Below are 16,903 nucleotides of genomic sequence, written 5' to 3'. Positions count from 1 at the left end.
CAGGTCACCAACACTTGAAATAGTGCAACACTATTTTATTGAGTCATTAACAGTTTAACATACTCTCACTGTGGATTAACACGATACTAGCTTTAACTAAAGACCTTTGCCTTGTCCTAACCAGTCGATGCACTCAGCACATGGTGAATGTCTGTGCTGCAGGCTGTGAGCTCTGTCCTACTAGGAAGCTGCAGCTCGAATGAGCGGGAACTCTGATGCCCCCTGTCTTTATAGTGTGTGCGCTCTAACTGGTGATTGGCTGCGGTGTTGTGTGTGTTGATTGGTCCCACTGTGTGTCCATCAGTGTGTGTGTCTGCACCATGATATACTGGTGTATATGATGACAGGATCCTGTATGTCTTTCTTTAAAGGAACAGCCTTCTGAACTTATCCTGCCACCTTTGAAGGTTTATTTACTTAGTCCCTAGGATCGTCTTCCTGCATCCCTTTAATTATAGCATTTAATTTATATTGTCCCTCCTCGTCCTTTCTACTAAAATATATAATTTGACACTGACATGTTAAATTTCATTTGTGTGTGAATAACTATTTTACCAGTTTATGTCTGCTATTACCCATCTTACTGTGTACTGCATTTCCAAGTTTCAAGTTCCTGTTTCAGGAAAAGGAAACAGATAAGATAGATGACAAGAAACTATTTCTGCTGGTTGGGGAATCTATGACCAGCATGCACATCTTAAAATTAACAGTCAGATAATGCAGGAGTGAAATTAGGAAGCACTTTTATATACAACAGGTGGTAGAAGTTGGAAGCTCTTTTCTGCAAATGGCAACTGATGATAGCAAACCAGTCAATTTTAAAATCTGAGACTGATATGTTTTTGTTAGCAAAGATATTAACAGGTCTGGAACTAAGGGAGTATGGAGTTAGGTCGCAGAGCAGTCATAGAACATATAGTGCAGGAGGAGGATATTCGGCCCATCGAGTCTGCACCGCTCACTTCCACCCTGTCCCGATAACCCAATAACCCCTAACCTTTTTGGACACCAAGGGCAACTTAGCAAGGCCAATCCACCTAACCTGCACGTCTTTGGACTGTGGGAGGAAACCGGAGCACCCGGAGGAAACCCATGCAGACACGGGGAGAACGTGCAGACTCCGCACAGACAGTGACCCAGCAGGGAATCGAACTTGGGACCCTGGCGCTGTGAAGCCACAGTGCAAGACACGTGTGCTACCGTGCTGCCCATGATCTCATTCATTGGGGGTAACTGGCCTACTCCTGTTCCCATGACCATTTTTCAGTGCTCCCAAAACACAAGATTGGTTTCTTGCCGTCTCTCTGTGCTGCTCTATAACAAATATCAACCTCTGATTGCTGGCCAGATGGTACATTCTGTATGGCTTGAACTGATGATGCTCAAGTACCTAGCCCACAAATAGCTGCTGATGTGTTTTCTTCCACATGATGGCGCTTTAAACTCCATTACAAAGTTAGTTATGTTTACTTGCTCCAGAGGTGGCAACTGAAGCTCAGCCTGGTAAACTCAACCGGTCCCACATAAGTAAAAACTATATTTTTCTCATGTACATAATTTAATAATAATCGCTTATTATCACAAGTAGGCTTCAATGAAGTTACTGTGAAAAGCCCCTAGTCGCCACATTCCGACGCCTGTTCGGGGAGGCTGGTACGGGAATTGAACCTGCGCTGCTGGAGTTGTTCTGCATCACAAGCCAGCTGTTTAGCCCACTGTGCTAAACCAGCATTTCTCAGAAGCAGGAAATTTCTAACATGGGGACAAATGGACCTCAAGCCCCATTATGCGAGAGAAGGCAAGACCGGAGCAGATTCAAGCTCTTGTAGGAATTGTTAACACTGCCAATTTTATAATTAAATTCAGCAGCTTTATTGCAATCAATTTTTAGTTTCAGGTTATAATGTTATATATCGATATTTTGTCTAGGTCAGAAATTTAGATGGTGCTGGAAATCAAATTGACAAAATAAATGCAATGTTCAGTCTGAAGTTTTTGTTTAATTACTTCATGAATTCCCTGTGAGCAGGGCTCGAACCTGCACGGGGAAACCCCATTAGATTTCAAGTCCAAAGTCTTAACCACCTGCCCATCAACTATATTGTATTAAACAGGTCAATTGGGTTTTTAAAAAATAAAAAGCTGAATATGGTCACCAATTTTACTGAAGAAAAGCAGTACCAAAATTGTACCATAAATGTAATTAGAAGCTGGAAGCTAGACGAGCATTTATCTATACTACTCGCTTCAACCACTCCCTGTGATAGCAACTTCACGTTCTCATCACTCTTTGGGTAAAGTGGTGTCTCCGGAACTCCCGGTTGGATTTCTTGGTGACTATCTTATATTGATGGCAAACAAAAGCTAGGACAGGATTTCAATTTGGGACCTCTTGCCAATTTCCATGAGCAACCGCAAATCAGGAATCATACTCCTAACCCAACTGGCCAGCTGCTAACCCTCAAGGACGAGTACTGACTTCGGAGCACTCAATGCTGGCAGCAGGCTCATAACGTGAAAGTATTCTGTTCTCTAAATTTCTTGAAAAAGAAATCACCCTCACCCCCCCAAAAAAAGACAATTTAGTCAGCTTGGTGATTTTTTTTTTAACATAAAATAAGCTGGCAATTGATGTGCTCGGAATTGGCAAGAAAACAATAACAATCAAAATAAACTTCCAATTATTGTAACCTATATTCACATTTTGAATTTTTTGAAGAAAATTAATGAAAACAATGTTGAAGGATACAACGCTGAAAAAAGTATTCAATATACTGATTATATATAGTACAGTAAATCAATAAAGCAACCCATTTATTCAGTCATTACTAAGTTGTGCCTTAAATAGTTCGATGTGCCAGGAAAGGAAAGACAGCTTTCACAGTCGGACACAAATGTGCACAAAAGTACTAATTCTACAATACACAACATAAAATTAAGCTTTCACGTGCAAATGACCAAAGTTGCACACACAGCAGCTATTATATTGCAGGAAATCACGTCAAACTGCTAGTTTATCTACAGGAAGCTTTGAAAGAGGCAATTTAAAAACACTACTTGCAAAACCAACTTGGTACACAGCTCTCAGGCAAGAGGACCTGTTTGGGGGTTATCAGGGACAAGGAACAAAATTAAAGAACCGGTCCTCAAGGGTTATAATCTCTTGATTACTACCCGAGCCATGTAGAAATTGGCATAGGAATGGGAAAATAAGGGAAGTAAACACGTGGTTAAAGGAGTGGTTCTGGAAAGAGGGGTTCCATTTCATGGGGCACTAGCACCAGTAATGGGATAGGAGGGATCTGTACCGTTGGGAGGGTCTACACTTGAACCGATCTAGGGCCAGTATTCTCGTGGAAAAGATAAATACGGTGGTCACAAGGACTTTAAACTAGCAAATGGGGGGTCAATGAAGAGTAAAACTACAAGAAGTATAATGGTTAATGGGAACCAGGGCAGCAGGTTAGCATGTGAGGAGAAGATAGAGGTTAATAGAATGAACAGGCAGGGCCAATCTAACGACTACGTAAAAAAATTAAAATGTAAGGTGACTGGGTGAGTGAAAGTTGGGCATGAGGCCAAGTATTATCAGCGATTAATGATAGAGGTCAGAATGTGTAAAAAGATTAGTGCAAATCAGTAGGACATATTAAAAAAACCTGTACCTAAATAAATGCATGCAGTATTCGGAATACGGTCAATCAGCTGACGGCACAAATAGAAGCAAATGGGCATGATTTGGTGGGGATCACTGATGACATTGGCACTAAGGGCCAAGATATTGAATCAATATGGGTGGAAATAAAAAACAAGGAAAAAAAGCTTGTTGGTAGGAGTAATTTACAGGCCCCCGAGCAATACTTTCAAAGTGGTGCACATTATAAACTAAGAAATAATGAGGGCTTGTGAGAAGAGCACAATGGTAATGATGGGTGATTTTAACATGCATATTGACTAGATTAATCAAATTGGCACGGGTAGCCTTGAGGGAGATTTCATTGAATGCTTGAGGGATTGTTTCTTCGAGCAATATGTTATGGAGCCAATCAGGGAGTGGGCTATTTTAGATTTAGTATTACGTAACGAAGAAGGATTGATAAATACTCTTGTCGTCAAGAATCCCCTTGGAAGGAGTGATCACAGCATGCTAAAATTTCAAATTCAGATTGAGCAAGAGTGGAGTGCCATACTAGAGTTTTAGCACTGCACAGAGGTAATTATACAGGCCTGAGGAAAGAGTTGCCCAAGTAAACTGGGCACAAAAAATTGAGGGAAGGGTAGTTGAGGAATGGTTGAGGCGGATGTTCAGGGAGATATTTAACACTTCTCCATTAAAGTATAATCCTGAGGGGAATTGTAAAAGAAATAAACATGTTCTATGGCTAAACAAGGAAGTCAAGGAGGACATAAAGGTAAAAACTAGGGGGTATCATACTGCAAAAGCTTGTGGTGAGCTGGAGGATTGGGGAACTTTAGGGTTCAGCAAAATCCTATTAAAAATAGAATCAAAAAGCTAAGACGAACTGCAAACGGAAACTAGCAGAAAACATAAACACTGATACCAAGAGCTTCTCCAAGTATATAAAGAGGAAGAGAATAGGTAAAGTAAATCTAGGCCCATTAGAGGACAATACTGGTGAAGTAATAATGAGGAACACATGGATGGGGGAAGCACTGAACCAATATTTTGCCTTTGTCTTCACGGTAGAGGATAATAAAATGTTTCCAAGAACTGCAGTTAAGGCAGAGGAACGTAGTGCAAGAACCATTACAAGGGAGAAGGTATTGAATAAATTAATGGAACTAAAGGCAGATAAGTCTCCAGTACACGACTGCTTGCACCCTAGGGTATTAAAGGAGGTGGCGGCAGAGATAGTGGATGCATTGGTTATGATATTTCAAAAAACCCTGATTCTGGAAAGGCCCCGGTGGATTGGAAACATACTAATGTAACTTTCCTATTCAAAATGGGAGAGAGGCAAAAAGTAGGAAACGATAGCTTAACTTGAAATGAATGAAATGAAAATCGCTTATTGTCACAAGTAGGCTTCAATGAAGTTACTGTGAAAAGCTCCTAGTCGCCACATTCCGGCGCCTGTTCGGGGAGGCTGGCACGGGAATTGAACCGTGCTGCTGGCCTGCCTTGGTCTGCTTTAAGCCAGCGTTTTAGCCCAGTGTGCTAAACCAGCCCCATGTGTGCTAAACCAGCCCCATGTGTGCTAAACCAGCCCCTAGTGTGCTAAACCAGCCCCTAGTGTGCTAAACCAGCCCCTAGTGTGCTAAACCAGCCCCTAGTGTGCTAAACCAGCCCCTAGTGTGCTAAACCAGCCCCTAGTGTGCTAAACCAGCCCCTAGTGTGCTAAACCAGCCCCTAGTGTGCTAAACCAGCCCCTAGTGTGCTAAACCAGCCCCTAGTGTGCTAAACCAGCCCCTAGTGTGCTAAACCAGCCCCATGTGTGCTAAACCAGCCCCATGTGTGCTAAACCAGCCCCATGTGTGCTAAACCAGCCCCATGTGTGCTCAACCAGCCCCATGTGTGCTAAACCAGCCCCATGTGTGCTAAACCAGCCCCATGCTTGTTAGCTTGACTTCAGTGGTGGGGAAGTTGCTGGAATCAATCATTAAGGAGGTGATGATTAAACATTTGGAAAGACAAAGCTCAATCCATCATTGTTAGCACGGTTTTATGAAGGAAAGTCATGCTTGACTTGCTTGAATTCTTTGAGAACGTAACCAGCAAGGTGGATAATGCGGAACCTGTGGCTGTGGTATATCTAGACTTCCAGAAGGCGTTCGACAAGGTATTACATAAAAGATTGATCCAGAAGGTGAGATCGCAGGGGGTTTAGGTGGAATACTAGATTGAACTGAGGATTGGCTGACTAACAGAAAGCAGAGGGTCAGGTAAATGGATCCTTCTCTGGCTGGCGAACGGTAACTAATGGGGCACCTCAGGGTTCAGTCCTCGGACCTCAACTGTCTACAATCTATATAAGTGATCTGCAAGCAGGGACAGAATGTAACATAGCAAAATTTGCGGATGATACTAGAATAGGTGGGAAAGCAGGCAGTGAAGGGGAGATACAGGTTTTACAGACAGATATAGATAGGCTAGGAGATTGGGCCAAAATTTGGTAGATGGAGTTTAATGTGGATAATTATAATAATAACCGCTTATTGTCACAAGTAGGTTTCAATGAAGTTACTGTGAAAAGCCCCTAGTCGCCACATTCCGGTACCTGTTCGGGGAGGCTGGAACGGGAATTGAACCCGCGCTGCTGGCCTTGTCCTGCGCTACAAGCCAGCTGTTTAGCCCACTGTGCTAAACCAGCCCTTAAATGCAAAGTTAACTATTTTGGCCAAAACAATAGTCATGCAAATTATTAACTAAATGGAAAGCAGATTCAAAATGCATCTGGGCAGAGGGATCTGGGTGTCTTTGCTCATGAATCACAAAAAGTCTGTATGCAGGTGCAAAATATAATAAGAAAGGCAAATGGAATATTAGCGTTTATTGCAAAAAGACTGGAGTACAAAAGTAGAGAAGTGTTATTGCAATTGTATAGGGTGTTGGTGAGATCACACCTGGAGTAGTGTGTCCAGTTTTAGTCTCCTTATTTGAGGAAGGATGTGGTGGCATTGGAGGCAGTTCAGAGGAGGTTCACCAGATTCATTCCAGGGATGAAAGGGTTGACATATGAGGAGACAAACAGTTTGGGTTTATGCTCACTGCAGTTTAGAAGGATGAAAGGGGATCTGATAGAGGTACATAAAATACTAAAACTATATGTGGACCAAATGTTCCCCCTTGTGGGCAATTTAGAACAAGAGGTCACAGACATAGTTTGAGGCGGTAGATTTAAAACTGAGATGAGGAGGCACTACATCTTGCAGAGGGTAGTGAAATTGTGGAACTCGCTGCTCCATAGTGCGGTGTAGACCGAATCATTAAATGCTTTCAAGACTTCCGGTTGCGGCTATATGGAGCTAAGCCGCACGATTCGGCAGCTCCCGCGATCACGGACTTTCGGGCTCGCTAGAGGAGCCCCAACGGAATTTTTTTCACAGACAACCCGTGGGGAAGAGAAGATAGAGGTCCCCTACCAACTTTTATGGACCGGACCCAAAGTGCAACGGCCAAAAAAGCGGCATTGGAGCAGCGGGAGAAGCGAGGGAAAAAAAGCAAAATGGCGGTGGCCGGGGACAAAGAGGAGATGCAGGAATTCATCAAGCGCTGCTTCGAGGAGCTGCGTAAGGAGATGCTGGCGCCTATGCTGGCGGTAATTGAAGGACTAGGGATAACCTAGAAGGCCCACGAGGTGAAGATCCAGGAGGTCCAGAAAAGAGTGAGTGAGAATGAGGACGAGCTCTTGGGCCTGGCGGTAAGAGTGGAGCGGCACGTGGCGCTACACAAGACGTGGGCGGGAAGACTCGAAGACCTGGAGAACAGGTCGAGGAGAAATAATCTGAAGATCCTGGGTCTCCCAGAAGGAGTAGAGGGCGACGATGCCGCGGCATACGCGGGCACAATGATCGGGGCGATGATGGGCGCTGAGGCCCCTTCGAGGCTGCTGGAGCTGGACGGGGCACACCGGGTGCTGGCGAGGAAGCCCAAGGCAAATGAGCCGCCAAGGGCGATGGTGGTGAGATTTCACCTGTTTACGGACAGAGAGAAGGTCCTGAAATGGGCCAAGAAGGAGCGGAGCAGCAAGTGGGACAATGCAGAGGTCCGAATATACCCGGACTGGAGCACGGAGGTTGCTAAGCGGAGAGCGGGTTTCAACCGGGCCAAAGCGGTGCTGCATCGGAAAGGAGTGAAATTTGGAATGCTGCAGCCAGCGCGACTGTGGGTTACATACAACACTACTACTTCGAAATGCCTGAAGAGGCGTGGACCTTCATACAAACTGAAAAGTTGGACTCTAATTGAGGGTTTGTGAGGGTGGGGGGTGTTTGAGGGTTGAAGTATGATGGTTGTTGTATATAGGGGGGCAATCACGCGCAGGGAATGTTATATGGGCTGGGAGAGAGAGAGAGACAAGGCCGTGACAGGAGCTGCGCCAGAGGGGGCGGGGCAGGCTTTGGAAAGCGCGGGTTTTTTTTTCCCCGCGTGCGGGAAGAAAGGCGGGAAGGGGAACGAAGGAACGTATATTGATTAGGAGACTCCCACACGGGAGGGGGGGGTCAAAGGGACGGCGGGGGGGAAGCCGGGGTCAGCTGACTTACGGGAGTGATATGGGGGGAGCAAAAAAGCTAGACAGGGATATGTGATGGTGAGTGGTAGGTTGCAAGGGACGTGGATGGTGTTGGTAAATGTATACGCCCCGAACTGGGATGATGCTGGATTCATGAAGCGCATGTTGGGGCGCATTCCGGACCTGGAGGTAGGAGGCCTGATAATGGGAGGGGACTTCAATACAGTGCGGGACCCAGCACTGGACCACTCCAGATCAAGGACGGGAAAGAGGCCGGCGACGGCCAAGGTGCTCAGGGGGTTTATGGATCAGATGGGGGGAGTGGACCCATGGAGGTTTGCAAGACCGCAGGCCAGGGAATTTTCTTTCTTCTCCCACGTGCACAAAGCATACTCCCGGATAGATTTCTTTGTTCTGGGCAGGGCGCTCATCCCGAGGTTGGAGGGGACGGAATATTCGGCCATAGCCGTTTCGGACCACGCCCCGCACTGGGTGGAAATGGGGCTTGGAGAGGAGAGCGACCAATGCCCGCTGTGGCGGCTGGATGTGGGACTGCTGGCAGATGAGGTGGTGTGTGGGAAGGTGAGGGGGTGTATCGAAAGGTACTTGGAGGCCAATGACAACGGGGAGGTGCGGGTGGTATGGGAGGCGTTGAAGGCGGTGATCAGGGGAGAGCTAATCTCCATCAGGGCTCATAGGGAGAAGACAGAGGGCATGGAAAGGGAGAGGTTAGTGGGGGAGATTTTGAGAGTGGACAGGAGATACGCAGAGGCCCCGTAGGAAAGATTACTGGGGGAAAGACGACGGCTCCAGACGGAGTTTGACCTGTTGACCACGGGAAAGGCGGAGGCACAGCGGAGAAAGGCACAGGAGGCGACCTACAACTACGGGGAAAAGGCTAGTCGGATGGTGGCACACCAGCTCCTTAAGAGGACGGCAGCGAGGGAAATAGGGGGAATCAAAGATGGAAGTGTAACGAAAATAAATAAGGTATTCAAGGCCTTCTATGAAGAGCTGGACAGATCCCAGCCCCCAGGTAGGGGAAGAGGGGATGAGACGATTCCTAGACCAACTGAGGTTCCCGAGGGTGGAGGAGCAAGAGGTGGCTGGTTTGGGGGCACCAATCGGGTTGGAGGAGCTGAGCAAGGGTTTGGGGAGTATCCAGACGGGGAAGGCCCCTGGGCCGGACGGGTTCCCGGTGGTGTTCTACAGAAAGTACGTAGACCTGTTGGCCCCGCTACTGGTGAGGACCTTTAATGAGGCAAGAGAGGAGGGGACCCTGCCCCCGACAATTCCTTGATTCTAAAGCGAGACAAGGACCCACTGCAATGTGGATCGTACAGGCCGATTTCGCTCCTCAATGTGGACGCTAAGTTATTGGCAAAAGTGCTGGCCACGAGGATTGAGGACTGTGTCCCGGGGGTGATTCATGAGGGCCAGACGGGATTCGTAAAGGGCAGGCAATTAAACACTAATGTACGGCGACTCTTAAACGTGATAATGATGCCATCGGAGGAGGGAGAGGTGGAGATAGTGGCAGCTATGGACGCGGAAAAGGCCTTTGACCGAGTAGAGTGGGAGTACCTCTGGGAGGTGCTGCGTAGGTTTGGGTTCGGGGGAGGGTTTATCAGCTGTGTTAAGCTCCTTTACAGAGCGAGTGTAGTGATGAACCAGCGGAGGTCGGAGTACTTTCGGCTGTACCGAGGAACGAGGCAGGGGTGCCCCCTGTCCCCCCTGTTGTTTGCATTGGCGATCGAACCCTCGGCCATATCACTGAGGGAGTCTAATAAATGGAGGGGGGTGGTCCGAGGTGAAGAAGAGCATCGGGTGTCGCTATACGCGGATGACCTGTTGCTGTACGTGGCGGACCCAATGGAGGGGATGGTGGAGGTCATGCAGACTCTGAGGGAGTTTGGGGAGTTCTCGGGCCATAAGCTCAATGTAGGGAAGAGTGAGCTTTTTGTATTACAGGCAGGGGACCAAGAAAGAGGGATAGGGGACCTACCGCTGAGGAGGACGGTGGGGAGTTTTCGGTATCTGGGGATCCAGATAGCCAGGAGTTGGGGGGCCCTACATAAACTGAATCTGAAGAGGTTGGTGGACCAAATGGAGGAGGACTTCAAAAGATGGGACATGTTACCGCTCTCGCTGGCGGGTAGAGTGCAGTCGGTCAAAATGGTGGTCCTTCCGAGGTTTCTGTTTGTGTTTCAGTGCCTTCCCATCGTGATCACCAAGGGCTTTTTCAAGAGAGTAGGTAGGAGTATTATGGGGTTTGAGTGGATGAATAAGACCCCGAGGGTAAGGAGAGTATTCCTGGAACGCAGTAGGGACCGAGGAGGGTTGGCGCTGCCAAACCTAGGGAGCTACTACTGGGCAGCAAATGTGGCGATGATCCACAAGTGGGTTATGGAGGGAGAGGGGGCGGCATGGAAGAGGATGGAGATGGCATCCTGTAAAGGAACGAGCTTGGGGGCGTTGGTGACGGCACCGCTGCCGTTCTCGCCATCAAAGTATACCACGAGCCCGGTGGTGGTGGCGGCAACGTTAAGGATCTGGGGCCAGTGGGAGCCTCGGTGTGGTCCCCGATCAGGGGTAACCACCGGTTTGTTCCGGGGAAGATGGACGGGGAGTTCCAGGGCTGGCATCGGGCGGGGATTAGAAGAATGGGGGACCTGTTCATTGACGGGACATTTGCGAGTCTAGGGGCACTGGAGGAGAAGTTTGAATTACCCCCGGGAAATGCATTTAGATATATGCAGGTGAGGGCTTTTGTGAGGACACAGGTCAGGGAATTCCCGTTGCTCCCGGCACAAGAAATTCAAGACAGGGTGATCTCGGGTGTATGGGTTGGGGAGGGCAAGATTTCGGCAATACACCAAGAGATGAAAGAAGAGGGGGAAGCGCTAGCAGAAGAGTTGAAGGGTAAATGGGAGGAGGAGCTGGGGGAGGAGATTGAGGAAGGTTTATGGGCTGATGCCCTGGGTAGGGCTAATTCCTCCTCCTCATGTGCCAGGCTCAGCCTGATACAATTTAAGGTGGTCCACAGAGCGCACTTGACGGGGGCGAGGTTGAGTAGATTCTTTGGGGTAGAGGACAGATGTGGAAGGTGTTCAAGGGAGTCCGGCGGATCATGTCCATATGTTTTGGTCATGCCCGGCACTGGAGGGTTTCTGGAGAGGAGTGGCAGGAGCAATATCTCAGGTGGTGAAAGTCCGGGTCAAGCCAAGCTGGGGGCTAGCAATATTTGGAGTAGTGGACGAGCCGGGAGTGCAGGAGGTGAAAGAGGCCGGCATTCTGGCCTTTGCGTCCCTAGTAGCCCGGCGAAGGATCTTGCTAATGTGGAAGGAGGCGAAGCCCCCTAGCCTGGAGGCCTGGATAAACGACATGGCTGGGTTCATAAAGCTGGAGAGGATTAAGTTTGCCTTGAGAGGGTCTGCGCAGGGGTTCTACAGGCAGTGGCAACCGTTCCTAGACTATCTCGCGGAGCGTTAGAGGAAGATCGGTCAGCAGCAGCAACCCTGGGGGGGGGGGGGGGGGGGGGGGGGGGGATGGGGGATTGCTTGGGGGGGATGGATGAGCAGGAGATAACATGAAGGGCGGGGGAAACTGGCACGTGCGGGAGAGAGCCAGTCTATAAAGCTATATAAATATACCATTTTGCCATGTATATATCTTGCTCAGTGCGATTTTGTGTTATTTTGTTACCCGGGGGGGGGGGGGGGGGGATTGTTATTGTTTGTAAGGGGAAAAAATTGTGTTGGTAAAAAACTTTAATAAATATATTTTTTGAAAAATTAAATGCTTTCAAGAGGGAGATAAATATATTTCTGATTTTAAAAAAGGGTTAAAAGGATATGGGGAACAGGGAAGGAGGTGGCTTTGAGACCAGGAAGAAGTCAGCCATGATCTGATTGAATGGCACAGCAGGCTCAAAGGGCTTAATTGCCTACTTCTCCCCCTAACTCCTATGTTCTTTTGGACAACAATGCGGCACAAACCAACTGACAAAATAACTAAACTTGAATGAGGAAAGGTGAAATTCAAAGTCCTTTGAGAGAAAAGGACTTGACAAAGGTACACAGTTAAAGCTTAATTTGTCCTTTCCAAGGATCTGATTCAAGACCAGGTAGAGTATTGACCAAATAAATGATCTACTAACAAGAGACTATCAATCTTGTTCGGTAATTTACAAACCAGGACCTCCAATCAATAGTTATATTACACCTTCAATTTATAACTTTGCAAGTACATTCAACCAATTCCAAACCAGCATTCAAAAATACTCCAAATATATAAAACCTGTCATTAGTTTCTTTTATTTTATTTAAAAGGGAAACGGTGAGTAGCTGTAGCCTTGAGGAAGAGACAATACACAATAAAGATCAACAGTGAGCTTTGTCATTGCCAGTTTTCAATCAGCCTGCATTACTTACTTTCCGTCTGTGTCTGATGCTGCTGCATAGTGAAGCGGTGTGCAACCTCTTTCATCAAGGTCATTTACACTGGCCCCAGATCCCACAAGAGCAAACAGGCACTGGTAGTTGCAGTTGGCAGCAGCATAATGCAGTGAGGTCCTTACAGGAATAGACAGAAAAGAGTTGAGTAAATACCCGTCTACATATTTTTTCAGCCACATCTTGAAGATCTTCTTCTAACCAGCTTGCCCTGCCATATTTTTCTTTTCCCTTTTCATGAAAACATCTTGCCCTGCCATATTTTTCTTATTTTCCCTTTTCATGAAGACAATGATTTTTGGGGATATAGTTCCACAGGCACTGGCAATTATAAAACACCTTGCACAAGTAGCCATTTTATGTGCGACTGTCTGGATACCATCAGATGAGCTCAATCCTATCCTCACTTAATTACTTATAGACATCTTCCAATAGAGATTTGAGATAGCTAGCCCCTAGCTATCTCTGCAGCCTACTGATATCCATAACTCAGTGTCACGCTAGGTATTTCCTAATAGTAACATTATCATGCTTAGTCCATCCAGCCTTCCCTTCTAAGCCTGTACAATGAACTAATAACGAACAAATAGTCCTGGAACGACGGAGGTTGAGGGGTGACCTGATAGAGGTCTACAAAATTATGAGGGGCATAGACAGAGTGGATAGTCAGAGGCTTTTCCCCAGGGTAGAGGGGTCAATTACTAGGGGGCATAGGTTTAAGGTGAGAGGGGCAAGGTTTAGAGTAGATGTACGAGGCAAGTTTTTTTTTTTTACACAGAGGGTAGTGGGTGCCTGGAACTCGCTATCGGAGGTGGTGGTGGGAAGCAGGGACGATAGTGACATTTAAGGGGCATCTCAACAAATACATGAATAGGATGGGAATAGAGGGATACGGACCCAGGAAGTGTAGAAGATTGTAGTTTAGTCGGGCAGCATGGTCGGCACGGGCTTGGAGGGCCGAAGGGCCTGTTCCTGTGCTGTATATTTCTTTGTTCTTGTTCTATCCTCATTTAAGGAATTAAGCCGGTCCTTAAATCCTACCTCATCTGTCCATGCTAACAAACCATTCCATCATTGCACTTGCCTCATTAGATAAACAAAGGCACCCAAGTTTTATTTTGAATTGTATCATGGATCCTCAAAGCCAGCTTCGAATATTTTTCATACATCTAACTTCCCTGGACCGTAAAAAAAATCCTATCTTCTCCCCTGATCCTCATTTTCTTGGGAGAGTATATTATATTGAGTGAATGAAATGAAGTTTTGTTTTCTGCGATCATCTGATCACACAACCATAGAGAACATGATAAAATGTATCAATTGTAAAAAATAAAACAAATAATTTCAAATAAATAGTCCAAAAACATGAAAATATGGGAGATAACACAAGTCATAAATCTTTTTTATTTTAACAAATTATCGCTGGATATTCTTTTCTTCCAATGGTTTTTACCCAAATGAATAAGAATGTGGAGAAACATAGTATTATATTTACAATTCTTTGTTGACAGGACAGTGACAGATGCATTATGATCAAGGAATAGTATATTGGCTACATTCTATTTTCAAAAAATATGCAAACCCCACACCAGGGAAAGGAAAATAACTAACAAAGTATATGTCTCAAGAGTTGTATGGTCTTCCATTATTTTGCTGTTTGGTTGATAGGTCTCCTTAAGCAGGAGACCTAACAACCAAACCAGGCTCCCACTCCACCCATCTTTCTAATCTCTTGCCATTTTCTTGTTCCAAGTTCCTGAGCCTCAAGGAGGGTTGGCCAGGTTTGAAAACGGGGCTAGTGTACTGATGGTCTGACTCCTTGGACAAGGGAAGTAGGAGGTCAGAGCTTAGTAATGCAGCTGGAAGAGAGTGTTTGAGTAAGATTCTACACCAGGAAAGAGCGGAAAGTGAACTGCAGAGCAAAGGTGGTCCATTGCAATCAGATGGAAGAGCAGAAAGAGTTGCAGTATAGGGGTAGGTGCTTTGAGAATGAGTCTCAACCCCCATGCATGACACATCACTGACGTAATATAGAAAATTAGTCATGCAATTCTCATACCTTAATCAAATCACAAGACAAAGCCTCAAATTGGTGAAGTAGATGACTACTCTTATTTTTAAAAAAGGTAATTAGGATTCATGCTAGCAGTAACCTCACTTTATTTGAAGAAAAGAAATAGCAAGATCAAACAGACAACACAATTATAAAAGTGAGTTGATAGAGAATTGCATTCATAAGAAAGAGGAAGGCTTATAATCTAAAACTTTTACTCATTTGTACAGCTTACATAGTTATGACAAAATTATTCAGAAAAACAGAAGTGGGATTCGTAATAAATTAAACAAAAACAATTTGGACTGGTAACTGGGAATCATCCTGTTTCTAAAGCAAGAGATAACAACATGTTTGAAAACAGTGGTTTTCTTCCTCTTTGTAAATATAAATCTGGAACAATAACTTTGACATGCGTGGCAGCACAGTGGTTAGCACTGTTGTCTCACATCGCCAGGAGCCTGGGTTCAATTCCGGCCTTGGATGACGCTCTATGTAGAGTTTGTACTTTCTCCTCGTGTCTGTGAGAGTTTCCTCCAGGTTCTCCTGTTTCTTCCCAGTCCAAAGATGTGCAGATTAGGTGGAGTTACGCGAATAGGGTGGGGAGTGGGCCTAAGTACAGTGCTCTTTCACAGGGTTGATCCAGACTCGATAGGCTGAATGACTTCCTTCTGCACTGTAGGGATTCTATAGTTCTATGGGTGCAATTTTAAGTAACACATACACAACGGCCTAAATATTGAATACGAGTGTTTTTTTGTTAATATTTTTCATGAAACATCTACAGAATATTCCTTCCAACCAAAGATGTAAATATGACCCATTGCTATGTAGATGGAACTTTACTTTAAGATAAAAACTTGCACTTATAAAACACCTTTGATGGCCTCAGGCTGTTCCAAAGCTCTTTACTGTTGCAACGTAGAAAACGCAGCAGCCAATTTGCACAAGGTCTCACAAAGGGCAACAACTTATATTTGCTCAGTGCCTTTAAGATGATGTAATTTCAAGACACTTTAAAATTAGACCCAAGCCACAATGAAATAAATGACCAAGTGATCATTTTTTAATGATGTTGGCTGACCAGTACAAAAGGAAAAATCCTGTCTCTTTGAATGCTGCCAGGGATCTTTCTCAACTCCCCAAGAGGGTAAATTGAGTCCTGATTTGCTTCCAAGAGGTTGTGTTCTTAAGCATCCTGGTAATCAGATGTATGTGAATTATTAAGTTATAATTAGGAAAGGGATTGTAGCCTAACAATGCTTGTGAGGAAAACAAATGTAGTTTTAGGGGATTTATATTTGTATTGGTAAACAAGAGAAATAAGGTATAGTTTTAGGTGTGTTTAATTTAATGTTTCTGTGCCTGAAAGGGCAAAACCTATAGTTAAATTCACGCTGGACAAAGGTGTTTGTATCCGTGGGAGTTGGTTAAGTGCCAACTGTATTTCTATGTAATATAATCTTTATTATTGTCACAAGTAGACTAACATTAACACTGCAATGAAGTTACTGTGAAAAGCCCCTAGTCGCTACACTCCGGCACCTGTTCGGGTACACAGAGAGAATTCAGAATGTCCAATTATCCCAAGAAGCACGTCTTTTGGGATTTGTGGGAGGAAACTGGAACACCCGAAGGAAACCCCGCAGATATGGGGAGAAGGTGCAGACTTCGCACAGACAGTGACCCAAGCCGGGAATCGAATCTGGTCCCTGGCGCTGTGAAGCAACTGTGCTACTGTGTCACCCCTCTTGTGCTTAGAGAGGGCTACAGCGTGAAAAATAAACACACAACATAAGCATGTGGCTGTTGCTGACTGGAGGTGCTTGTAAAAAAAACTTTTAGTTTTAGTTTATGTAATTTGAGAGCACTTGAAAACTAGATCTCAGGGAGTGAACATCTCTTCACTCTGCCAAAATAAAGACTGGACAGAATGGGAACTGCAAAGAGGCGGGCTTCTAAAGTACTAGTTACAGTACAGATAACTGGGAAATTGGGACAGAAAGACTGTCTAAGAAGTCTGGATGTGGAGATGCCGGCGTTGGACTGGGGTGAGCACAGTACGAGTCAGTGTCTATATGCGCGATCTTCCTGGAGATCCTCTCCACTTTGAGCCGGCAGTTTGCGGTGTCGATGGTAGCCATGATGTGGAGATGCCGGCGTTGGACTGGGGTGAGCACAGTACGAGTGTTGTAACCTGG

General features: G+C 45.7%; 1 protein-coding gene across 1 annotated transcript in view; it reads right to left on the bottom strand.

Annotated features, from left to right (window-relative positions):
* Positions 1 to 16,903, bottom strand: part of LOC140425003 (serine/threonine-protein phosphatase 6 regulatory ankyrin repeat subunit A-like) — a 128,887-nt gene that overhangs the window by 66,888 nt on the left and 45,096 nt on the right. Inside the window, exon 9 of the mRNA XM_072508772.1 lies at positions 12,629 to 12,769. Within this exon, the coding sequence (XP_072364873.1) occupies positions 12,629 to 12,769 (141 nt within the window). The remainder of the gene's footprint in view (positions 1 to 12,628; positions 12,770 to 16,903) is intronic.

Source organism: Scyliorhinus torazame, chromosome 6, assembly GCF_047496885.1.
Source record: "Scyliorhinus torazame isolate Kashiwa2021f chromosome 6, sScyTor2.1, whole genome shotgun sequence".
NCBI classification, from domain to species: domain Eukaryota; kingdom Metazoa; phylum Chordata; class Chondrichthyes; order Carcharhiniformes; family Scyliorhinidae; genus Scyliorhinus; species Scyliorhinus torazame.
The sequence above is the reverse complement of the archived record's forward strand: the minus strand, read 5'-3'. Positions and strand labels throughout refer to the sequence as shown.